General features: G+C 35.6%; 1 protein-coding gene across 1 annotated transcript in view; it reads left to right on the top strand.

Annotated features, from left to right (window-relative positions):
• The first annotated feature begins 2,057 nt into the window (after positions 1 to 2,057).
• The window catches only part of LOC135208818 (innexin inx2-like), a 175,607-nt gene continuing 150,081 nt past the window's right edge, over positions 2,058 to 27,583 (top strand). Inside the window, exon 1 of the mRNA XM_064241361.1 lies at positions 2,058 to 2,564. Coding sequence (XP_064097431.1) covers positions 2,552 to 2,564 — 13 coding nt within the window. The 5' untranslated portion in view covers positions 2,058 to 2,551. The remainder of the gene's footprint in view (positions 2,565 to 27,583) is intronic.

Here is a 27,583-nt window from a genome sequence, read left to right as displayed (position 1 = left end):
ATGAATGAAGTCAAATTATTGCCACCATATATTTCACATACCTCACCTGTATCCTTGTTCGCTGGTGAAATAAGGACAAATGATATGTAACATGAATATATACATATAAGACACATGAAAGAGTGGCAGTACGACATTTGTGGCACATAGATGACCGTTGACCCGGGATTGATGGGAAGTAGGAATATTCCCTTGTGTCTGCGTCGGATCTGGTGGGCGTATCCACCGAAACACCTGCTACAGAACAGACTACATAATTAACTCGTCGCTAAAATCAGTTTCTAATGTCCTGACAAGTTCATCTTGCTGGTTTAATTGGTGACTTAAGATTCCAGCATTTTTCTTTAGTGCGGACATTGCAAATCGGAATTCACTGACGAAGTTAATCCCAAGGCCTCTACTCAGGCAGGTACTCCAGCGGATACGGCCACCAGACTCGATGCAGACGGGAGCTAACACAGAAATAATCTATTTTCCTTCGATTCAATCCCGGGTCATGGTCACCTTCGTGTCACCAGCTTCGTACTGCCACACCTGCATAAACCTTATGTAGACTTTTGTCACTTATCGTTTGTCCATATTTCACCAATGAACAGGGATACAAGAAACATTTCTGAATGTATATTGTGTTGCTATGGGCGCCTTTTTATCTTCACGTGTATTATGTATATCGAAGTAAGATGTTTACCTCCCCCCCCATCCCCCGTTGAGGATGAACTCGACTTTAACCCCCTAAAAGATAAACCTAAAATGAACTCTAACCACAGATAACTTCTACATCATCGGCGTAGTAACCTTGACACTTGCATCTTCCACGTAATTTAATTCCTCCTATAATTATCAAGGCGAATGCAAATTTTCCACTCATACCGCCAGCAGTTTATCGATCTCTCCCTTTCCCCTCCCCTCCCCCCTTAACATTTCCCAACACACTTTTCACCAACAGATCGTTCTCAGCTTTCTCCGCATGACCGTACCACCTTAGCACTGTTTCACCTTCCATCTTCGAAATCCAATTTACTACTGTAAAGTTCGTATCGATATACGCTTTGCACCTCCTATTGTAATTATAAGGTTGCGCTTATCCTTTCATTTAAACTTAACATCAACGCTCCATTTTCTTCAGGGAGAAAATGGTTTAGCATAAAAATCCGATGAGGATATTTTTAATTTTTTCTTTACATTAGTGCGGAAGCTTTTTGCTGTCCTTACGGTTTGTATTTAAGCAAATAGTTTACATATAATAGAATTAAAAAGAATTAAAATCTTTACCGCCCGTGAAGATGTAATGGGTATGATAGGAGAGTTTAAAGCATAGATATCATTACAAATGCAAACATGGCAACTAAAGTTGATAGACCTCTGCTTGTTCAGTTCGAATTTTGTGCCAGACGCCGTAGGCTCATAATCCTACATATGTGTGCGCCTGGCTGTGCCATAAGCATAATAAATAAATTAGTGTTTAGATTCAGTAGAAAGGTTGGTCACTCTTCCCTGATTTCTCATACCACTGATGCCTTCGACCTGGAAAATAAGGTGTTGTACCCTTTTGAATTCGCGACAGTATTTGCAAGTCATGCCGTTGGCTTCTCTTAGTTTGCTAATCATATCAGACTGTCTTAGTGCTTCAATGCTTTAGATATTTATGTTTTGCTAATACCCTTCGTAGGGACGTCAAATAAATAAGTAACTTTCATATAGTATATGACCATTTAAATTTAGAAAAATGTGATGTTAGTCTTTCCCTACTGAGACCATTGATATACACTTATGAGGCCAAGAATCGAGGCAATGTGCTTTTGCTTTGCAGCTACCTGTGTATTTGCATGTACATGAAAAGATTATCCTTCATTCACAGTGATGTCATTTTAGATTCATACAGGAAACGATTAGATTCAAGTGATTTCCCCTCCAACCAATCAACCACAAACCGACAACCCTCGTCGCTCCTCAACGTGGAAGGCGGACGTATTCTTCTGTCCTTCTCGGTGAGTTGCCAATGAAATGACGGTATCATCAAGTTGGCGCCGAGCGGTGCGCGAGTAGTGGGTGGTGGCACTCTGTTCGTGAATGTGTGAGTATGTAGTAGAATATGTCTGGCTGTCCTCTCCTTCCCCGTGAGCGCACTACACGCACAAACTCGACCAAAGGGTCTTTCCTTATTCCCTATTACAATTACCCCACACACTAACCCTCCCTCCCCATACAGCTGCTGGCTCTACTACGCTAGCTCACACAGACACCCACAGACACATATACACACTGCAGCAGTAGTTCAGTAGCGACAGCTGTACTCTCCACTGCCCAGTTTCACCATCGGAGCCAAGGACGGCTTTATTCCCAAACGCACTGACCCACAGAATAGTGCAAAGTAGACTCAACATAAGTGTTTTGCGTTCTAAAAACCATTTGTGTGTGCGTGTGTGTGTGTGTGGTGTTTTAAAAGAGCATAGCACCCATTGCAATCGTCAGCATCGCCGATCCAGGACAACAACAACAACAGCTGTTCGCGCACCAAAACACCAATCGCTGACAACTCGTCAGAATTGAGATGAACCGTGCAGGTAAGTTGGTGTAACTTGGTCAAGATCGTTTGCACATCCGTCTACTTAACACTCTGAGTACTCTCGACAACTCATGAAGTGAGGTTAGTTCATGAATTTTAATAATGCATTTACCCCGTTCCTTCATTACAAAAACAACATATTTGGTCCTCCACAGATCTACTAAAGTAATGTAAAAGGCACTATAGGTGCGCGTAACAGTCGTCCAATATATATATATATATATATATATATATATATATATATATATATATATATGTATAATATTATATATATAATATATATATATATATATATATATAATGTGTGTATTTGTGGGTGTTGCGTGTCTAATTAATGTGATTATTCAGAGAAACAGATGACAAGGCTGCATTTATACACACGCGCGCACGCATCCCCCACACACACACCACACACACACAAAACACACACACACACATACACGCGCGAGCGCATACACACACACACACACACACACACACACACACACACAAACAAACTGGATGAATTCAAAACTGTTTTCATTAGTTCCCTTCGAAACAAATAGACCGTCGTACAAGTCACCAGGTAAACCAATAACACGAGATATTATCGTCATTGTGGATGCTATGATAAGATTACAAAACCCATAGGCTGTTCGGGTCACCTGCCGCTCGTGGAATACCAGATAAGAAGGTTGTAGACAGCGCGCAGATACGAACGACCTGGTTGGAATTTGAGCCGAGTCAATAAAAGCACGCTCTGAATTTCTATGAACTAACCGTACATATATAGAATATGTGAGTGAACTTCTTCTGTCTTAGAGCTATTGATGCTTGAATTTGGATGAAGTCAATTGTGATTATGATGATGACGATGTCGAAAGTTAGCAGACGTAACAAATAACAGAATTAACAGGATTCTCGTCAAATATATCCACTTCGGAAAAGCAGATCACGTCCCAATATTCGAACGTTCCGGTTACATCTGAAAAGAACCTGCGATAGATCCATGCGGCAAAGTCTTAATACTGATGCGGCACTTAAAGAAAGTCTCAGTGTAATGACCTTGTGGTGCTACACGCAAACTAATTTAATCGGTCAAGTTTTAAGATACAGTAAAGATGCATAGTATTTCACAGGAAAAAGCAAAACTTGCGTTAAAATATTTTTTGGCAGCTCGCCGAACATTCAAAGCATATATTTATCGTACCTTACCTTCACTAAAACAGTAAGACCTATCTTTCAGTTGTATGAGATACCTCATTAATCACTTAAATTTCTGGACAATCTAGGTTTATTTATTTGATGGTTGCCAGGATTATTTACTCATGCGAAACGTTGCCGGTTGCCAAGTATCATGAACCAACGGCTGGTCGGCACCCATCCAGCGACGCATTACTATTCTGTTCACTGACAGTAACACAAATGACACCATACAATACGTCGCGTAACAAAGCTCATCGTGCATTCACTAGCAGCAGTGTGTGTGTGTGTGTGTGAGAGAGAGAGAGAGAGAGAGAGAGAGAGAGAGAGAGAGACAGAGATAGAGAGAGAGAGAGAGAATTACTATATTGTTAAACATAAGGAAGAAATAAGATTTTTTTTTCTTTAAAAAACTTTGAAAAGAGCTATCGAATTGAGTGCCTTGTCTATGATATATATATATATATATATATATATATATATATATATATATATATATATATATATATATATATATATATATATATATATATATATATATATATGATGGTATATATATATATATATATATATATATATATATATATATTATATATATATATATATATATATATATACCGTTATGGTATATATATATATATATATATATATATAATATATATATATATATATATATATTATATATATATACCATAACGGTATATATATATATATATATATATATATATATATATATATATATATATATATATATACCGTTATGGTGTATATATATATATATATATATATATATATATATATATATATATATATATATACTAAAGTTGAAGGCGGTTGCTTGAAACCAGAAAAGCATCATCGGAGGGTGGAGAGATATCAAAATCCTTTAAAGTTATGTATTTATTTGCTGACGTTTCAGGACCATGTGTCCCATTTTCGAAGCTAAAAAATTAAAATAATAACAGAATTAAAATGAGACTCAGATTAAAACATGATAAAAAGTTATTTCTTAACAAAATGCAAATTAGGTACAAGAGAAGGGAACAGCCGTTTGGCTGCTAGTTTTTCTAAACAATTACTTTATCTACAGTACAGCATGAAATATATTTTTCTTTTTTCGCCTTTCATTTTCTTTCAGACTCTTCCAAACTCAGTCAAATCTCTAGTATCTCGTGTTAGTGTGATGAATTATGATTATATTTCTGTTGTAATAAAGTACAAATAAGGAGTGGAAATCAGCGCACGACAGAGTTTAAGAAACTAGATGGTTAAGCCGGAGTAATGGAAAGTAAAGAATACAAAATACAACGATGTAGCTGTAAGGTGAATGGATAATGGAAAGAACCTGTAGTAGTGCACTGCTTCAGGCACGTTCTGTGGATATCCACCCACAAGGTCAAGTGATGAAAAAAAAAAATGCTTAAGCATCTCATTTTGGGCAGAACTCTTATTCGTTTGCTTGCCATAATTAGGAGTTGTGTGAGAACACCTGCAAACTCATATGTCATATTTAGACAAAAACGCCTATTGGCAACAAAGACCAGTTTTTACCACTTTCATAAGTGGCTATTAATTGAAATGTGCGTTCAAAAGTATCAAATACATGCTTTGACGATTCAGGTTTGAGACGGTATACAGCAATATGCCAAATTCATTTGGAGCATAGCTTTGTAGACATGTTGGTAGTACTGTGTTGGTAACATGTGGCGACCATGCTGTTGACGTGTTGAAGACGTCAACAGACGCACATAACCCCAGACATGGATAGGCACTGACAGGACTGGTTACAACTGAAAGTATAAGCGCCTCAGTGGCGTGATCGGTATGGTCTTGACCTGCCACCTCGGTGGCCGCGAGTTCGATTCTCGGGCATTCCATTGGGGTGTTAGAGATGTGTATTTCTGGTGATAGAAGTTCACTCTCGACGTGGTTCGGAAGGCACGTAAAGCCGTTGGTCACGTTGTTGAATAACCAATGGTTCCATGCGACTTAATAACACCATACAAACAAACAAACAACTGAAAGTATGGAATGGACCAGGAAGCAGGTGAAATAGATCATTTTCCTGTTATTTTGTTCTGTCCAGTGAGTGACACGTTGAGATGTGCGAACTCTAACAACGTTTACCACGCTCAAAATCAGAGCTGGATATCGTGTCTTAAAATGTGATGTAGTAGACACTACAGTCCTGGAATATTCTTCTCACATTGTGATGAACTCTGATCTTCATTACTCATCCCCTTGTCTGCCATATATGACTATTAGAGCAGCAGCAGCTACCACCAAGGCATTTTCTCATGGCAGTATGATATTTTGCTTATATAAAAAAAAATATCTGCTTCTTAATTCTTATAGCCAATATGTTGCCTTCATTATGCTAAACAGTGTTGCAAATATTGGCAACGACAAGTTTGAAGGCACGAGTGATGCACCTCAAGTATTCGAAAACTTTGTGGCATTACAGTTCTTATCTTTCGACAATGACATCAGCCCTTAGTGTCATGTGGCTGAAGTCTGCTATTATGTTGTTGAGTTCTGTTCCTGGCTTTCATTTGAATTCGACTCAAAAATCCATTTTAACAGTAATTGCATTCCTTGCTAGCACTGAAATGCAACGCAGGACTTTTTTTGTAGTTACGTTGTTCACTGCATTTTTTCCGCCTTACCTCGTTCTTGACACAGGACGCACCAGCTACCCACTACGATTATGCACTGCCAGGCTATTCCATCTTTGGGAATAACTTATTCGCTTAATTGCTTAGTGTGCAGGTGTACCATAGGAAAAGTAAAACAGATTTAATTCTGAGTTTCATCTATAAATGTAAGGCACCTAGCAGACGCCAATTTCCCTGCAGTACATCTATATATATATATATATATTATATCTATATATATATATATATATATATATTATATATGTATATATTATAATAATATTATATATATATATATTATAATTATATATATAAATATATATATATAAGGATTGCTGCATCAGCTCCATTAATCTTGTTTAGAATCTTCTCTGTTTTCCTTATCAAGTATTTCTCAGTGTTGCAACACTGAGAAATCCTTGATAAGGAAAATAGAGAAAACACTATACAAAATTTATGGAGCTGATCCAGCAATCCCTTTTAACAAGACTTGTTTAAAAGAGGGTCTACTCCCAATATATATGTATATAATATATATATATATATATATATATATATATATATATATATATATATAGATATATATATATATATATATATATATATATATATATATATATATATATATATTATATATATTGTGCAGTAATTTTTTTTTGTTTTGGCAATTGATATGTATTGCATTGATAATTTTATTGCAGTGTTCTTGGTTTATTTTTTGCATTCTTTTTTCATTGCATATAAGCATTCCGTTGTGGATACTTGCTGGACAATTTAATCATCTTTTTGCCATGCCCGTTTGAGCGATAACATCATAATGGTAATGATACTACGACGCCGCACTGCGTTATGGTAACGTTGCATGCACGCATCTATTTTTTTATAAATGATCCAACCACAATAAGTTCAAAGTTGACCTCACCTCAAAGCACAACAAAATCTCGCCGTCGGACAGCCCTCACCAAACGCCGGAAGCTGAGGGAGGGGCCCGCTTGGGTCCCACCTATTCGTGTTTGTGTGAAAAATCCATTCCCTCATATGACGGCAATACTTCCGCGGGAGCTATACGCCACCAGCGAAAAGCACAGACTGCTCCACATTTTGCATCTTTGCATGCTATAAGATGGCATACATTTTCGGACTTGAATTCAACTCTCTCTCTCTCTCTCTCTCTCTCTCTCTCAATCGTAAATCACCTGAATATTATAGTTGAGAAAACCTAACAAAAATATATATATACCTCCTAATGATAGAAGATTATGGAGGATTTACATCTGGAATAATTTTGATTTAGGTCATTAACGCATGGACATATTAGTTAGGTGCACACTCAAGAAACGCATACATAAACACTGAGTAGTAAAATACAAAACAAATTGGATTTAGATATATGTACATTTTAATAACGTAATAATGTCGTATTGGACACCTTCTAACACTACCTAACAATGAAAAAATGTTTGAGTTCCCAGTCCTCACTAAGTATTAATTACTGTGCTTATGTGTCATCTCATCGATGTCAGAAATGCCCAAATAGATAAGAAGTCCAAAGCTGGATTACATAGTTTAGTTAAAGTAAACAGTGCAACATGCTGAAGCTACAGCATTAACGAATGGTGCAGCGTTCGGATCACGTTCGCTAGGTATGCGGATCGATCCGCCCTACCATTTACCGGTCTACCCATCAGCATTTGGGTATAAGCAAGGCCTACTACGGTCAAGCAACGGGGCGCGGTTAACAACCTCATCCTCAGACAGAGAAGTTTATTTTGGGACAAGTCAAAAAACCTGTGAACGAACAAAGTTCGTTTTAACTGAATATATAATTTCGGATGTGAAATAAATACCTATTTCATGCTATCTATCTTCAATCGTTTCTGGGTCAGCCTCGCCCCTCTTTTTTCGAATCGCTGCTTCATTACAAATTATTCCAATTGACCAACTAACTTCAAAGCAGTCTGATCCATCCTTTCACTGTGTGTGTGCGTGTGTATATAATATATATAATATATATATATATATATATATATATATATATATATATATATATATACATATATACATATATATATATATATATAATATATAATATATTAACATATATAATATAATATAATATATATGTATAAAGTATATATTAATATGCGTGTGTGTGTATGCATGAATGTAAATATGTGTCAACGTTCATAATAATGTTTTTAGAAAAATTGCATACAGGTAGCCCTGAAATATATTGATTAGGTTATAAATGTTAAAAGGAATATATGATATGAATTAATATTATATTTCTTGATGCTGTGTGAGAAATTACATTGGGAACGGCTAATAACAAAAGAGAAACAAAAGAAAAAACTCAACTTGTACTGCCATATAGCAAAGACGTTAAGGAAATCACCCATCGACTTGGAAGGTTAAATGTTAAATGTGGCATTTAAGAACAATAACACAATGAAATAAAGTAAGATAAAGCACTGATTAAGAACTCTCCTGAAAATACGAGAGGATGTTTTTATCAACTCCCGTGAACTTCATGTTAAGGTGTGTTCACACGGTCGAACAATGTCCGACGGACAAACATTATTACCAATTAACAATTGTCTGCCGGTCTTTGCCTTGTGAGCAGAGTAAAAACAGTGGTATACAACCTTATCTGGTATCACTGTTTGTTGCCAGATCTACTATCATCGTTTCAACGCTTATGACGTCATCCTGCTTCGCCTATGTTATGGTAACAATGTTTGTCCGTCGGACATTGTTCGACCGTGTGAACGCACCTTAACAAAGTCTATGTTGGTCAATGGATAGGAGAAAAAAAAAAATTCTAAGCCATGTACAGGATAACAGTGCTGTTGTTTTTTCTTGGAGATGGGAACCTTCTATTAATTGGACAATTGGGGAAAAAAATAGTCTGCTCTAATAAAACGTTAGAAAAAAATATCAATTATAGTATCGTTTTCTAAAGCAAAGTTCAAATAAATGAATATCAGCCACTGAATGTATAAAATTGAGCGATTTTTTTAAAAAAGAAATATGTGAAATGTACAGATTTTAAAGAGTACAGTTAAGCCAGGTCCAAAGACAACAAACATGGGCGCTTGTTATTTTTCATTGAGAAATAAGCTGGATCAATAATAATTGTCCTGCAAAAACCAGTTACTGAACAGAACTTTGTTTTCTCCTCGCAGGCGTAAAAGGCCTTTTATAACAATTTGAATTGTCGTATGTATGCTGCTCACAGCATATTATGTGAATATACGAGTATGTATTATTAACGATCAAGTGTTCATGGAAAGGCCTTCTGCTGTTCACATTACATTTGTTCATGGTGTCATCGTGTTTGTTTGTTTTTTTAAAGTATAAGGAGGGAAAAATGAGCTTCGTATATATTTTTATCATGTATAGAGTTGTTTATTATTTATTATTTTAACGTTTTTTTCAGCCTTGAAAATGCATCAAGCGATGTGAATCGTCGGCTTTTGCATAAATAAAATGTGAAGAGAACGACTTTCCATGAACACCTGATCGATTACCATATGATATATATATATATATATATATATATATATATATATATATATATATATATATATATATATATATATATATTTGCAAATTCCTTCTACCATGTAATATACCATTGGAAGATGTATTAACTGGCGAAACTGGTCGGGACCACATCCTCTGTTTCATTTTCCGTAAAGTATTTTGTATTTGAATTTTGTCGATTCGAGAATAAGTTCCAAGTTAGCAGAAAGGATACCCCACGAGGAATTAAGGAGAAATGGACGTGGAGTTGGCTTAGACATGTGCTTCTCATATCCCCTGAAAGAATAGTATGTGGACACCAGAGGAGTTGGAAGAAGCTGGGTACGAACTTTGAGAAGGGAGGCTGGAGTTGGGTAGAGATTTGTGGAAGATAAAGCACAAGGAAGACACGATCGTCATGAGCAATGATGATGATGATGTTGATTGTGCATTTAATCCTCAAGTGATCCAGGGAGCTTTACATATAAATTTTATATACATATACATAAATTTTAAGCTACGAATGCCGTTTGATATCCAAGTTTACTATACGCCAGGAATAGCTTACACCGAAGGGGATTAATTATAATTGGTGAGTTCCTCGTCACCAGTGAGATTCGAGCCGCCGCCGCCCTGCCTGATTTAGAAGCCATGTAGTACTACAGGGACTTCAGGCCACTGAGCAGTGGGGACGAAGCATTTATAGATCATAGTTCCCATTGGATTAAGTCTCTGCAGAGGTATAGTGAACAGGATAATAAACAATACTTGAGAGTCCTGCTCAGTTTCGTCAGTTTAAACATTTGCCAAAGGAGTGATGCATGATAGAAGAAATGTAGATAATGTACACACAAGACAGACAACACAATATATACCAACTTATGAAATTGTTAAAACGCTGAAGCATGGTGAAGAGAAATCAGAATTAATCTAGTCATGCATTTTTTCCATCTGAACGAAGGCTGTTCGCATCCCTCACTGAAAAGTTCCATCCAGAGCAGGCAAAAACTAGAAACCATAAGAGACGACGTAAAAAGGCAGTTCCTGCAATTAATATGCAAATCCTATTACATACTCGACTCTCCTCAAAACGCGCGTAATGACTATTCTCTGCTGTCTGAAAAATCTTGAAAAGTGACGTTACCGAGAGCAAAAAAGTAACATAGATGCTGGATCTTATTATCTGATGATCTCCCTCGCTGGTCAGATGTTACCTTTTTATCCTCTTTTGCTTTTAAATTAGAAGCTACTCCCTTCCTAAACCTTCAGCCCCACCCAACCACCCCTACTCTCTCTCTCTCTCTCTCTCTCTCTCTCTCTCTCTCTCTCTCTCTCTCTCTCTCTCTCTCTCGCTCTCTCTCTCTCTCTCTCCGGACGTGCGTAGTCTCCGACCAATATTACATAATTGCTCGTTAAGACAAGGTCATAATCTAGACAATCTCCGACGGTAAGCTCTGCAAATTTTTTCTGTTTTACTTTTCATTTTAATTATCGTTTTACTTTTAGGACATTTACTTGTTTTACGGCCTCTACCTCGTCTTAGTAGCCCTTAATTACATTTACGATCAAATAGAATGCTATAGAAGGAAATACGAGCAAGTGCAGCAAACTGACAAGTATCCAGGAGCTAGGGTATGTATAGGAAACCGCAACACAGGATAAGTCAACGTAAAAGAAAATAAATAAATAAATAAATAAAAAAACTGTACTTTCGGCAATACGTTACTCAGCAGCGCCACCCCTAACTGACCGAAGCAAGGGGGAAAAATCCGGCTGGACAGGTGGTCAGCGAGTTGACAAACATATCCTGTTTGGGAGCTCCTTGGCCTGTGGTCTCACTATCGTGACCATACGATATGCGAACGCCGTGGGATACAAATATTATTGGCTGATTTCCCCCGACCCCCGAGTCAGATGAGATAAATTTGAATGTTTTTGTCTGGACACCTTATTATATGGAAAATATGCATCATTGAGATCATGCATAAGTATACATGTGCCGCCGCGTGGTCATGAGCGAACCAATAACTCGTGATTGACCTCAACAAGAACTTGAAGTTCTTATTTCAGACAATGATTCCTATCAGGTTTCACTGATTCCTCTGCGGAGACGTTGTTGGTGGACATAGGGACTTTTATAGGTAGAAAACCCACTGTCCGAAAAAAAAAAAAACTTTTTTTTAGGCTCCTTTTCCCCATACCCATCAAAATGTTTTGACAAATAAAAGCCTCTAGAAGGTTATTTATTGGTAATAATAATAAATATTGTGCTTGAGAATATATATATATATATATATATATATATATATCTATATATATATATATATATATTATACGACATACATATCCTCAGCATATATTTTCATAGATATAAATAGATTCAGATCAACTCATATGAATTGCTTGCAAGGGATTTTAATGTAAAAATTGATCATCAAGAACAAGTGCATAAAAATCCAAATCACCTACTCTGAACAAAAGAATTTTTTGCGTTCGTGTTTCGTAGAAGAAAAGCATAGAGAATTTGAAAGACTGTATTTCATTTACTCTAAATATTGGTCGGTATATTAGACTAAAAATCTAATGAAGTTTGAAAGAGAAGAAGAGCTGGTATATATATATATATATATATATATATATATATATATATATATATATATATATATATATAATTTTGCATAGAAATGGTTTTTAGGGCGTTTACTGTGGGTAAAAATTTGCAGGAGGGAAATATCTGTTAGAATATGAAGACAGTCGAGTTTCTGGTTTTATGTGAAGGTGTGTAAGACAAGTTTGTATTTTTTCTATGACTTTTTAATATCATTATCGGAGAATGTTGAATGGAAGCGAAAAAGGGACGGGGGTCGGGGGCGTGGATGGAATGGGTTGATTGAACCCTGCGGATTGGGCTCCACAGTTTGGGCACTTCTGACTGGGCACCTGGCATTTTGGCTCGAGGCTTTAAGGCGCCAGATATTTTGGCGCCTGGAAATCATTTTAAAAACTCTAAGGAAACATAACACAGCAGTTTACTTTTCATTTCAATTTTACGATGAAATAAAAATATTTACCCAAGTGTAAACATAAGGGTATACAGCACAGAGTTTACTTTTACATATCTAATTTTAAAGATATAAGACGGTCATTTTCCTTTACATACAAAATGTGTTTATCACTAAAGAGTAAGATATCTTCCAATTCTTCGCTGATAATTTTGAGCGAGACTCTTCGTGCTTTCAGATTTCAGAACAGTTCCCAGAATTCTTCCATGGGAATTTCTGTGCTCATCTCATTTTTGTGGGAGTGTATGCAATTCTTTGTTTACAAAATGATTCATCAGGCTGTATGGTAATGTATTAAATATAACATCACGAAAACATATAAAACTTATTGCAAATATTTCTGAGTAATAAAGAGAGAGAGAGAGAGAGAGATAGCGATTTTTCCAAGAATCTTCTCTATTAATTTTTCACCACCGCGCTTTTTAAAAAAAACTAATAGGATAAGTGAAATGTAAGCGGTGTATGTTTTACAGCTGATTATGGGACAGTGGGACGATAAATCAACAATCTAATAATAGGATAACAAAAGTAACTGCTATCATAAAATAGGAGGGTTTATGTGAATACCATATAATTTCTCTCCAGCCGGTTGTATATCTTTGGTATGTTGTCAAAGTGTCGTCCGAGAGCTTATCATATAAGAAATATAAATGCTTGTGACAGAAGTTGAAAATGAACATACTTAAACAGTCAAAAAGTTATAAAAATGTCAAAATGTCCTCTAAAACATAGTATTTATGAACCCATCTTCATTTTCCCCTGACTTGTTTGACGTGCAAGAGCGCAAATATGCTATTTTGATTTATGATTCAGACATGCTTGTTAATATAAAGCATACGCCTAATTGTATCTTGATAATGCACTTGAATATCACTAAAAGGCAAACGTTTCTCCATGTAAGGAACATTTTTTTATGTGAGGTCAGGCATTCTCTAGCATTCATTTGCCTATTATATATGCAGATTTGATAGTAAGCTCCTCCCTGCATACACTATATACACATGATAAGTTATTTCCCAAATGCACAGCACATTCAGACAAAAAAAAAAAAGAAAGACTATGTATAAATGGTTGTTCAAGACGTGCATGTCATGATCATAATTTTTGTAGATCAAGAGTGAGTGACTTCCTGATGATGAGTGTAGGTTTCTGGGCAAATGTAACGTATGATGACAGGATTAGAGAAGCGAATAACAGAATAGGAAAACAAAGAAGGGTGCAGGTGGTAAGCAGATGATCCAAGGTCACAATGTATAAAGGGATTATCGAGCGAGATCTGCGTTATGGAAGTGATATATGAATGTTGAAGAAAAAGAAGAAACGTTGAGATCCATTGTTTGTGTAATATATGCAGCATAAGGCAGATTGACAAGGTAATAAATGTGAGAATGTATAGTGTTAACAATATTAGTGCAAGTGAAAGTGTAGACCAAGAATGGAAGACAATTTGTTGGTGGGCAGCATATATGTTTCTGAGGCATTAAAATGAAGTAGAGAGAGCCTAAAAAGTAGTGGATAGATGGCATAGAATAAATAGTGGAAAGGAAAGAGCCTTAAAAGCGCCAGACAGTTCAGAGCGTACTCAAAATGGAAGTAAATGGGCCCGATCATACAGTGTGTACATGTGTACAACGTGTAGCTAATGAGTTTTCTGTATTGGTAAACCTCCTTAACAGAAAGTAAAAGGATGGGTGTGACATGGATCATTGTCTTATTTTTCTCAAGAACAACCCTCTGGTGGGGGAAATAGGTTAACATGGAGTATGGGCTAGAATGAATTTCAGGCATCCACATTACACCTGTAAGATCCCGTTCTTTTATATCTTATTTAGCACGAGACATCAGCCGGACCTCATGTGTTGTTCAAGAGTGGTACAAAGAGCGTGTAAATTTTTAATGATATGCCCATCACTTATGGCACAGTGGTCACAGACAGACATTTCCCTTAATAAGACTGGGATACCTTTTAGAAGTCGGTCCTGTTTATAGATGCAATCGGTTGATTGATAGAATCCATGAGTGACCTACCATGTGTAATGAAACGGAAAACTCATCAAATTTTCCGCTTGACAAGAGGGTGAACCTAAACCGGAGCAACAAGAAAAAGGAAAGAGTAATTTTGTCACTCTTGACGCCATGCTGTATCGCTTTCACTTTCAAAATATCAACCGTTACGAGAATCCTAGTGACAGACAGCTCTGAAGCTGTGAAATTTCTTGCAGATTTTCCGTTCAGGTTTCCAAACAATCTGTAACCTTGATGCTAAAAAGTCTAAAGGTTTGGAATAAATTTAAATACAAATAATTAGAAAGGAGTTCTCCAGCCGAGTCTATCACTTATAGTCGAAATGTGTAAAAGGAAAAGAAATATAATCAGTGGACCCTTGATAATCACAGGTTCACAAACAAAGCGTCCAGGTCCACAGGGTGCTACGAAGGGTGTGAAGAGTGTGTAAGAAGTGGAACGTGTAGCCTTGGGTCTGTTTTGGATGCCAACAACTGAAATGTCCCTAAATCAAGAGTAGAAAGGAGAAAATTGAAGGACTCAGAGGATATATTTTGTATGATGACTTTTTTTTTTTTTTAATATAAGCTTTTGCCTATAAATTTTTTTTTTCGTTACAGAATTTGATCATCTGAAAATGATGAACGCCACTTCTTAACATCATTTGAACTGCCCATTTCATTAAGTTTTACCCTGTTATTTTCAGATGTCTAAAGGTAACTCTTTCCATGCTCACATTACCTCAGATAGAGAGAGAGAAAGCCCCATCCTTTATTGCTGTTTTTCGTTCTTCCCAGCGTGTACCCAACGACGAACTCTCACACGTCCTCACAAGGTACATGGTCATGTTTTGCTAAAACTCTTACAACTATGTACAACCAAGTCTTCAATTCAACATTTCTCAAAGAAAAATATACAGTACAATCATAACCGTTGTAGATGAATTATACAACTATTTTACTGGAAAAGGGGGTAAATTTGACAACTAATATATAGCTATCAAACCGTAGTTACTTTCTAAATCAGAGACATAACCATAATGAATTCTTGATACAAGTAATGCATAACAGCTGACATTACAAGGTAAACTTTTAAGTTGACTGTGGACTAAGTGAGGAAATGGGAAAACTTGTTATTGAGTACATATGAATATGGAGAGGGAAATCAGGAAATATGTCTCTCTTCCAACATTACAAAGAATCGTAGACACGAAGAGTATCTAAGATAAACCTGTAAGCTTGTTATAAATAATATAAACTAAAAGTTATCACATATACATACATACTACATACATACATATATATATATATATATACATACATATATATATATATATATATATATATATATATATATATATATATATATATATATATATATATATATATATATATTCAGGAAGTCTTACTTACATGAGTAAGTGTTTGGTCGAAGTAGATACAGAATGGTGCATTATCAATTAGTTTTAGCTCATGTAATGACGAGTTCAATTTACTGGTGTAAAGCCTAGCACGAGCAAGACAGGGGTGTTATCGTTAAATTTCCTAACTAATCGCAGTACAGGTATATTTTATTTTATTTAATACTATTAACTCTCTGAAAATCGATAAAATGACAGGCCAGCAAACCGAAGTAAAGCCACGTAAAATACATATGCAGCCTAAAATAAAAAAAAAAAAAAAAAAAAACAAACAAACTTCACCGTATTACTTGTAATCAACAACAAAAGTAAACCTGGTTAGACAATTAAACCTACATCGCTCAAGACAACTGTAATTTATTACTAAATTCTAAACACACAAAAGACATACCGTATAAACCGAACATGCTAACGTTCCTAATGAAAAGAGAGAATCCGGCATCTACACTAACCTCCTTTCAGTTAAGCGACGCCCCTGTGATAAATCCGGTCTCCTAGAATTGAGTAACCTTCTGTAACTTCCGGTGTATTATCTAGGTTCATGACTCCTTGAAAATTCCACAGAATGGTGGGATTCTTGCGGAGGACGATTCATCTGTCGCTGTTTTTTGCCTAACGATTCCAAAACTATACAGAAGACTGTATTCGTACATCGATGAGTGTTTTTAAAAACGTTCTGTTATGATAGGCGACCCAGAAAGCTATTTAAGTTTTAAAACACAAACTGCAATCATTATTCTTATTTAACACATCAATTTAACACATCAATTTAGCAGTTACAAAAAAAAACAATAAATACGTCAAGAGATGATCAGATGAATGTTGTAGCGGTTAGCGGCTACTTTCAAATTGTTTGTTTAGAGCCACCCCTATTTTGGGTAACGGCTTTCTGATGCATTTAATATATATATATATATGTATATATATATATATATATATATATATATATATATATATATATATATATATATATATATATATATATATATATATACATATATATCTGTGAGTCATTTTCTATTATAAGGGGTGGCTGTAGACAATAGTCAAACAACATAAAAGTAGGCAGTATAAAGTCGATTGCTTCAACTCTGAATTCCCCAAGCAAGGATGAACACTAAAAAGATAGTTCCCACAACTTTAGGTGGTTCATATACCAGCAAAGAAGAACCTTAGTGATGTGCTAAATCCCCAGAATTGCTCTGCATCCATCACCTGCTCTGCAACCGCATTTTTGCACATCTTGGACAGCGAGGTCTTCCATTTCATTTCATGCCCTTCCTCCCGGAAGTTCCGACTTACTTTCTTCGACTCTTCCAATATGATAAAACCAACTGAGCCACGTTTTCAACTAAGCTTTCCCTTTTCCACATCTTTGTTGTATGTCTCCACTTTCACGCTTTCCACTTTACTGCCCGTTTATACTTCACACAATCCATCTAGCTATGTTATTCTCATTCGCTTTGAACATTTACCTTTTACTTCTATAGGTAGGAGTGGATCAACAGTCCGATCCTATATCTCAAATTTTGCTCCAACTATTCTGTGATTTACTTCTTCTCCCTTTCTATTATCATTAGATTTTTTCTTGAATATCTGCAGGGATCGGCTACCTTTTTTTTCCTCCATAGTAACATATTTTGCTCAAAGTTTCTGGCTTCTTTTTGCGCCCATAACATTGCTCTTGCTAAAATTCTATTTCATTTCCCCCGTGTTGCAACACCATTCAAACTCTGGCTGCGCGAAGCTGCTACTACTTGATAGCATGACATCTTTACAATCCTCAGAAACTTTACACTAACAAGAGGACTGGGGCTTCAGAGAGGCTCAGGGTAAATCTGATTGAGGAGCTTCAACGGAAGCCAACGATGATGTATCCTTGTGGCCGGTTGATTAATCACATTATTTTTTTTTTATTTTAAGTTTTGTGACGTCTGTTAGTTTAAAGTTGTCCAAGAAATGGTGGTAACTATTTACAATTTTTTTTTTTTTTTTTTTTTTTTTTTTTTTTTTTTTTTACTTCTTGCACCTAGTTTTAAGTTTTCCAAGAAATGGTAAAACCTGTTTAAAGTTTTTTAATTTTATTCGCCCTTTCTGTTTGCCATACCCATAATATTGGTTTTTGCAGGTATACACATTATTATGGTTGAAGCCAGTTTTGGTTATTTTGCAATAACAATAATTATTAAAGACGAAAGTTTAACCAACATAGAAAAGCGAAAGATAAAGTTGCAAAACCCATAAATTAAGATTTTGTTAACTTATATGGCATTCATTTTACTTATCATTCCAATTACAGAATGAGCACTGAGAGAGAGAGAGAGAGAGGTGGAAAGAAATTTTAGTTGTAAGTGACTTTTAGCTTCTGATATTAACTTACCTTCCTTGCGAACCAAACAAACTAATGTTCCTAAGTCAAAAAGTAGAATAAAACAGGCATACTTTTGATTTAAATCACAAAAATTATAGATGACTAACTTTTTTTTTTTAAATCCTGACTTCGGAGAAATTTAGTATGTAGCTGGATGTGTTCAACGTGCTTAACCTAAGCCAGCAAATATGAATTAATGATTCAAATATTCAGACGAGAGGGCAATGACAATCATTTTCCTTTGGTATCTTAGGGTAACAGGCATCTGTGGTGCAACAAGCCACTCCTGTCTTGCTACTGAACCTGGCATCCTGACTTTAAATGGTGACACAGTCATTTAGATACTAGCAAGACAAAACTTTGGTGTTTCTCTCAGTAGTCTAGTGATCTCAGTGTACTGTGATATCTGCAAATCTAAATCAGTGTTTACAGTTTATTAACGAAAAGTTTGTGGTTGTTTTAGACTTTTATGGCGTTGAGAGACTTCAGAATATGTTTGGCCTTGTCTCACATCACTCCCTAGACTGCTTCCCTCATTTTTGTAAGTAATTGCTTTTGTTGAGAAAATACTTGCTTCTTTTCTTAAAGCAACATAAAAAGAGACACTTTTAAGGCTTTGTCAAACAAAAGACTACACTGCAGTCGCAGTGACTAGGCCATATTCTGGCCTGAGAAGTGTCTAGAGCCGCGATTATTATCACAACAAAAGCAAATCGCTTCAAGACAAGGCGCACAAAATCCAGTTTGTGTATTAGAAACGCAGGTGATATGGCCCTGGGTACTCCTTTTATCTCCTATTTTGAGCCTCAAAAGCTATTTTGCACAGAAATGTTCATTATAATCTCTATTATTTTTTCAAGTATTTAGACGAGTGAAAAATTATGCAGAATATTTTAAATAGGGTAAATAAGTTACACCTGTCGGTTTGATTTACTGTATAAAAAAAAAAACAGAAATTGTATTGCGTCTTACCAGAAATTTTTGCCATTTAGGCCACAGTAGATATGCAAACATTTGTCAGTATGTTCCGCTCTATTTCAGTTATTATCCGAATATCAACATATCTTTTTTCTATGTATTTTATAAGGCTTTGTTTACGAATCGAGCTTAACAAATTCGCCGGCGAAACAGTTACCGAAATGCTCGACATGTTTTGTAAATGCCGCTCTGATAAGAACCCTAACAACTTATTGCCACAATGACGACAACTTAGCATTTAAGATAAACAACATAATAAAGTATTTTTAAGACGTCCGGCCACTTTAAGAAACTCTGAAGAATGTCTGCTATAAATCAGCCATTCCTTGCAAAAGCTGAAATAAAAAGAATTACGGCCAAAGAGAAATATCACTGAATCACAGATCAAATAATATCAATATTTCGTATGAACGAGTGAAATTTTTCATTCTCTATTTATCCCTTTTAGGATTCGCGATCATCCTATGACTTGGAGTGAAACCACGTCCATGAGCCCACGCAATGACGCCGTTGCCAGGATTAGTGCTGAATCTTGCCTTATAATCACGTTCACCGGGGAGTTCCAAACTTCAGCTCTTTTCATAAGTTAAATGTGTGATGAAAAATAAAAGCACGCACACAGACACAGACAAACACACACATACACACACACACACACACACACACACACATATATATATATATATATATATATATATATATATATAGTATATATATATATATATTTGTATGTATATACAGTATATATATATGTATATATATATATATACTATACATATATATATATATATGAATAACTTGATCATGAAGTATATAAAACGTGATGCTATGTATAAATAAAGGTTTTTGCCACGAAGGAAAAGAAATGAAAAGCGAGGTAGCCAAGCACTTTCGGTCTAGTTCGTGGCAAAAACCTTTAAATATATATATATATATATTATATATATATATATATATATATATATATATATATTTACTAAATAATGAATATATGTTAACGACTCTAGTTGTAGGCTTCGTTGTAGGCTTCACCTTGCCAGCGGGAAACCCGAGATCGATCACATGGGAATAAGCGTCTTACAACATATCAAGTCAAAATTCGCCTCATTATTACTATATTTTTTTTATAATTTAATTTCATGAAGAAGGCCAACTTTTCCCCTTTTTCTTCAAATCTTTAGCCATATTGTGGGCTGCTGATCTGGAAATAATATATAAAGTAAATTCACGAAATCTTATCGAGTAGGGAAATGTTAAAACAAATAACTCCGAAGTTCCAAATACTCACAGGGTACATTTTTACAAGAAAATTCTACGATCATAATGTTGGGTAAAAAGTGTTGTCGTACAGTCTTATAATTGTCCGAATTGTAAATTCCTTTTAATTGCGTATTTTCATTTCACGGGAACTTCTTTTAAGAGGTTACTGTGTTAAATTTTATTGCAAATATATGGGCATTCAAAGCAGTAATACGCCTGAAATTTAAGATGGCATTGTGGTTATCACCCATTACGTAGTACGTGAAAGGTTCGATAGAAATTGGATCAAAGCCAACATTTTTCATAACCAAAGTTATACCAACTCATCTGTAAAAGGGCATTACTGTAATCCTCACCACAATATGTTTTAGATGACTGTTTGAAATTGGAGATTTATTGCAGTTTACTGTAAATTATTGTATAAATATGCATAAAGAAAAACATTTTGGCTCTTGTATACAAATTGCTTAAAACAGCGCATTAAAATAACATAGCACAGAATTACATTCTATATTCTAACAGTAGTGGTAATTAATAGAATGAACGAAATGATGTTAATTATGTAAATAATACCAAAATACGTGAAATATTTGGTTACACCGTTATATTTTTGCCTGGTGAAGTCTTCGTTGGTGACATCACAGAACTTTCGGGCCCCTTCCTTCCAGAATCAAAGTTCTCAAAGCTGAAGCATGTGAGAAATTCGCCCCAATCCTCAAAAGCTGTTAAATAAAAGCTAATTCAAGTCAATGGAGCTTCATTAAAACCAAATGTAATTCAATACGACCGCATCAAATTTACGGCGGCGGCAGCACTGAGACATCACTCCACGTCAGAGACGATTTATGGTTTACCTCTGCATTCCAAAATAGGGATAAATCGTCCCACAAAAAGCTATAATTATCCATGATCCGATGGTAATCCAAAAGTGGGCCTGTCCAAACACTGACACACCAGGATCACTCTTGAATCCCTCGGCGATTCCAAAGAAAAAGAGCTTGTATTCCGTTGATGACTCATCTGCCATTCTTCCTCTCAAGGCATCACCGTGCGGACCTTGGTGCGGACGGGTTGATCACACATGGCCAGACCTCTTTTTATAATCACAACTACATTTTGTGCGTTGTTGTCATTAGTTTTATGCTTCTTCGTTTTGCTAAAGTTACCCTAATCTATTTCTTCTATAATTTCCCACTTATCGGAGATATTTGTTAACCACTGTCAGTGACATTTGGTAATCATCTTGTCATATATTTACAGAACTGGCTCTTTCAACTGGCGGAGTTCCCAAAGGTTATCAGTTCCTTAGTGCAGTTTATTAGGTAATCCGGATAATATATCCAGTGTTCACTTTATCTTTGGCTCTATTATTGCAAAAGTTGTCGATGTTAAACACACGAACATTATTAAAAAGAGTCCTATGCAAATGACTGCACAGCCATATTTTTTAAACTGATTTTTCACAATAAAGGAAAAGAAACTTTTAACGATAACTTTGTATTGCGTTTAATGGTCGTTAAAACTACTTGTCCTTCCCTTTCTAAATATTTATAAAAAAAAAACAGTATGCATCGCAAAAGCTTGTTTCTTGATCACTATGTACGTCAATTAAAATATACCAAGATCAATTTTGGAAAGTACTTATAATATCTTCTGGAAATGTATTGGCATTCATGCAAGCATGTAATCAGTCACGAAACATTTTTGTATACTGAAATATGAAGGATATCTGAAAGCACAGTCCAGTTCAAAAATACTGTTCATTTATGAAATTGGAAGAGATCAACTATTTGGACGAAGAAAAATCTAATATTTTCCATGTACTATCATGGCTGCAGATATGAAATTAGATATACCTTATTTCCTTACATTATATTAGTCTCTATTTTCTGTTGGTTAATTATGGATGACTTAGCAAAGCTTGAGTGTAGGACTATTATTTGTGCGTTTTGGCTTCGCTCTTTAAAATTGGATCATCAACAGCGCGGCTTCTGTAGAAGGGGGGAGGGTTTGGGCAGAGAGAGCAGTGGTACCCCTTTTGGGGGAGGGGTTGGGGAAAATGTTTATATTGGACAGTCACTCCATCGTTTGTGTATATCCCTATTATCTCCATAATTACCCCAAAATTTTCACAAACATTCCGCAAATTTAGCTCATATTTATTAAAGATCTTATTTATGGATATGAGAACAACTTGAACGATTATGAATGCAAGCAAATTGCATAAATGAAAGGGTTCACCGAATCTTCTGTAGTGCTTGGCGTTAACACTTCATTTGAAATAACGTGAGGGTGCACTAAGCGATTGACAGCAGAGTCTGCCGATAATTAATGAACCAATAGTTGGCGTTGAAACTGACCTGAGAATATCTTGACTGCGCTGCGGATATTACCTACCCACAAGTTCAACCACGGAATGTCTGATTTGCGTGGATCCATTCAAATATTCTTTGTATGTTTCTCTAAACCGAAGTGAAATCGGGAAGTTTTAGCTGGTGTAAATTTCGCAGCTACCAAACACAAGCAACTAACGTGATTGAAGCAAAACACGAATTTTCAGTGGGACTCTCAAACTCCTGAATTTTTGAATAGATGGCGCGGTGGATGTAGTGGAGAGAATGGGCATTAATATCTAGAAAGCGTGAGAATAAATGAAAGAAAGACAGAGGTCCGGCTCAGATGATAAAGTGCCTGATGTTGTGGGATACAAGATTCAACAGTGAAAGTATGAATAAGAGAGTGATTACTGTCACGTTTATTTTTTTATTTTATTTTATTTTTTTTTTATGTTGTCACCTCCTGATATGGGAAACAACTTGATGTTGAGATCAACACACACATATTACACACACACAATGTATATATATATATATATATATATATATATATATATATATATATATATATATAATATATCTATAATATTTTACACTTATATGTAATATTAGATGTGTTTAAGCATGGTCTATGGTAGAGGAACCATCTACCAAAGGAGTCCGTTTTCCTGCTGATCCATTCATTCCCCCTATTGCCTTGTCTGTAACCTATTCTTTAGACAGTTATTACGCCAATCTCGTCAATTAAGCACTTATTCAGTTGAAATGGTTTAGTCCTTCAAACTACGCTATCAGAACCTGTTTGTCTTTGGGAGCAAGAATGACATTATCGAGTCATTAAGTCACCCATTCAACTCATTTGCTGGACAGTTTTGTCATTCATTCGTTTGTCATTTATCCAGCTAAGAAAGGCAAATAACTAAAGACTCGACCAATTTACTCTTTCTTTTCTAAAACTATTCTTTTGTCGAATCGGTTTGTAGTGTTATTCTCGTTTTTATTGCAATCCAAATAGTTGAATCTGTCAACTCATTCACTAAATCTCTCGATCCTTCGCTGTAATTCGTCAGTTCAGTCTGTTGCGGAAAAACGTCTTTCTGTTATTACTAGCCCAAACAACCCTGAATTGATGTAAACGTACCAAACTGCAAGTGAAAATTGCATAAAATGTACCTAACAATTATTGGAAGTGTCTATACACAATGATCAAGACATATGCAAAACCGGATAAAAGTATTTCTATTTGCCTAGCAACGTTTATTCTGAAAATCTCACGACTATGTAGAAGTGGTTAATGCAGTTTACTTATCCGATGTCTGTTTTTCTTCTTTGTTTTGATATCATAAACTATTAATCATAATACGAAGACAGAAATCATGCAAGCAGTTACTAGATAAATAATTATTTCATTTTTACATCCTTATGGTGATTAGGTTCAAGCGTAATGTAAATGCAACTTCCCGTTTATTCCAAAGTCAACGGACATGCAATCAAAACACATCAGATTTATTGACGGCCGAGGCTTCAAATTATGACGAAATAAAACCTAGAAAGTTTCGGGGGGCGGCAATAAGGCTATTAAGTCGTTTGGAAAGTCTTTAAGAAGCAGCATACCCGCCTTCAACAATGCCCTGGGCAAGAATATCAATAATAAGATTGCAAATGAACCCCGTAAGGCACGGTCAGGCATTGCAAGCTTTTTTCTTTTTCTTTTTCCTTAAGTAACTGCTGCAACGCCAAGGCAATAAAAGTCTTCGATAAAAGGTCACTCTCATTGCCTCAGGGAGCCAATCGGTATTTGTAGGCTGCCGTCAGCATGATCGTTCTCTTTCGCAGATAATGAAACTGCGGCTGCCGTTCAGCCCGTGACAGGCTTTTCCCATTGGTCACATGTTATTTACCAAGCGACGCACATCAGAGCAGAGATTGGGACCACATCCATTTGAGATTATATATATCTATATATATATATATATATATATATATATATATATATATATATCTTTATATATATATATATATATATATAGATATATAAATATAGTATATATATATATATGTGTGTGTGTGTGTGTGTGTGTGTGTGTGTGTGTGTGTATTGCGTCGTTCGTCAAGAATTCAGCAAATCACATTAAAGTGTGAGGAGAAACGTTTACATACACATGCTCATATATAATTATAGGTACGTAAGTCAAAGGATATTCATAAAAAATATTGACATAAACAAACTCTTTTCCGCTTGTATCCTGGATTCTGCATAATATCAAGGACCATCTTTTGAAAATATGGAAAATCTGAAGATGACTTCGCTTTTCATGTGAGCACTTGTTGGCCTTGATCCACTTTTTTTTTTTCACGGAAATATCAAACGAAAAGATTCCTAAGAAACTTCATGAGTTGCTGACCCTTTCACACACAACTGGGAATTCACCGTGGAGTTTGATTCAACTTTCAACTTTAACTAATGATATCCGAAAGTAGTTGGCAATGTATATATCGCAATATCTGTGCAAGAGGAATTTTTCCACAGTTAAGAACCCAATTTAACTTTGTCATTATTATTATTATTATTATATTATTATTATTATTATTATTATTATTATTATTAACCAAACAAAAACTTCTTTCAGTTTTCTTCTGACGATTGAAAAAGAAACCCACAAATTCAATTTGTAACTTGTTTACTTCTAAGTATTTACATTAAGTTTTACTCCACACTCTGTAAAACTTAATGTAAATACTTAGAAGTAAAGAAGTTACAAATTGAATTTGTGGGTTTCTTTTTCAATTATTATTATTATTATTATTCGAATGGAGCGAGTCTCAAGGGCCACGTTAATAGAATGCCGTATGCGGACAAACTTAAACAGAGAAAAGTTATCACATAACTAACAAATAAATCGCCATAAATCAAAATGAACCTACATTTCAATGTTATCAGTTACTAATATCGATAACTATTACCGCTGCTAATACTGCCAGTTTACGGTTTGCGATAGTAGAATGCAAGGCTTAAATTACTAGACGTAAGATGACGTGGCACCAGGACAGTATGTGGATGCTGATACTTTGCGAGTAGAACGCACCACTTCGTAGATAGCATGAACTAGAGTGAAATATCCATAAAAGATAGACAAACAGGATATCGTCTTGCGATGGACTATACGTCTTGTTTGTTACTTCCTTTTTGTACAAAGAGAAATGAATGAGTAGCAGCCTTGATACCGAATTTTTAATGAAACAGTTTAATCCATTGCAATAGAAAATTTCTATAGTAAGAGTGACGAAACAAAATCGAGGTAAAGAGTAAAATAAAAAAAAAATAAAAATATGCTTTTGTCGACCCATGCATTGAATTTTGTACACTGGTCGAATGTTGCGGTTGGCTTTTAGGGAAAGGTTGGGCGGGTATCGTGCAGGGAGAGACAGAGAGAAGAGGGGGAAAATGACAAACGTGAGTGTTCGACGTATGGTCAACATTTATAATCCAAATCAAGACATGGGAGGACCTCCACGAGATCATCTACATCTCGCTGGCGTGTCATCTTTCATCAGCTTACTGTCACCCTATCTCCAGTTCATGAAGGGAGTAGCTACACAGGGTGATTTGAAACCACAATATGAGACACAGTGAGACAAACAGTGTGACAAAGGCAGGAACTTTCCCTTCTAGATAATCTGAGCTTTACTTGCAAACATTAGTTTTCCCACTTTCCACCTCTTGTCAAGCAGACTTGAAACTTCATTGAAATATTGTAAAGCATTCCAGTGATAATTATTCTTTACCCAAGCTCCATTTTCATTGTTAAAGTGCCAAATCACACTAAACACCCTCCCATCCACACAAAATAACGAACTACCATTCGTAACTAGTATTCACAAAATGGTCCTATTGTAACTATTTTCGTCCTTATACTTGCACATTCAGTTCATACACGTGGTGTTCAGTTCTATCCCCCTTTCCAAGCACACTGAACAACAGCAAGCCTCTGTAAACTGCCTGTCTTGTTATTTTCCCATACTCAGCTGTTCCTTTCCTCAGTCCCTTGAGAACCTGTCTCTCCTTTCACCGAGACTTTCTTTACGTCTTAGTAAAACATGAACTGATTTCTCACCATCAGCTGCATCTCACTTAAAGGCATATCAACTTACATCATTTCACTCTTCAACCTTTCTAGAATCTTATCCACATCTCGAGACAGTCATTTCGACAACCTTCTCAGAT

Source organism: Macrobrachium nipponense, chromosome 35 (assembly GCF_015104395.2).
Source record: "Macrobrachium nipponense isolate FS-2020 chromosome 35, ASM1510439v2, whole genome shotgun sequence".
NCBI classification, from domain to species: Eukaryota; Metazoa; Arthropoda; class Malacostraca; order Decapoda; family Palaemonidae; genus Macrobrachium; species Macrobrachium nipponense.
Note: the sequence above shows the minus strand (reverse complement) of the source record. Positions and strands in the feature narration are given on the sequence as shown.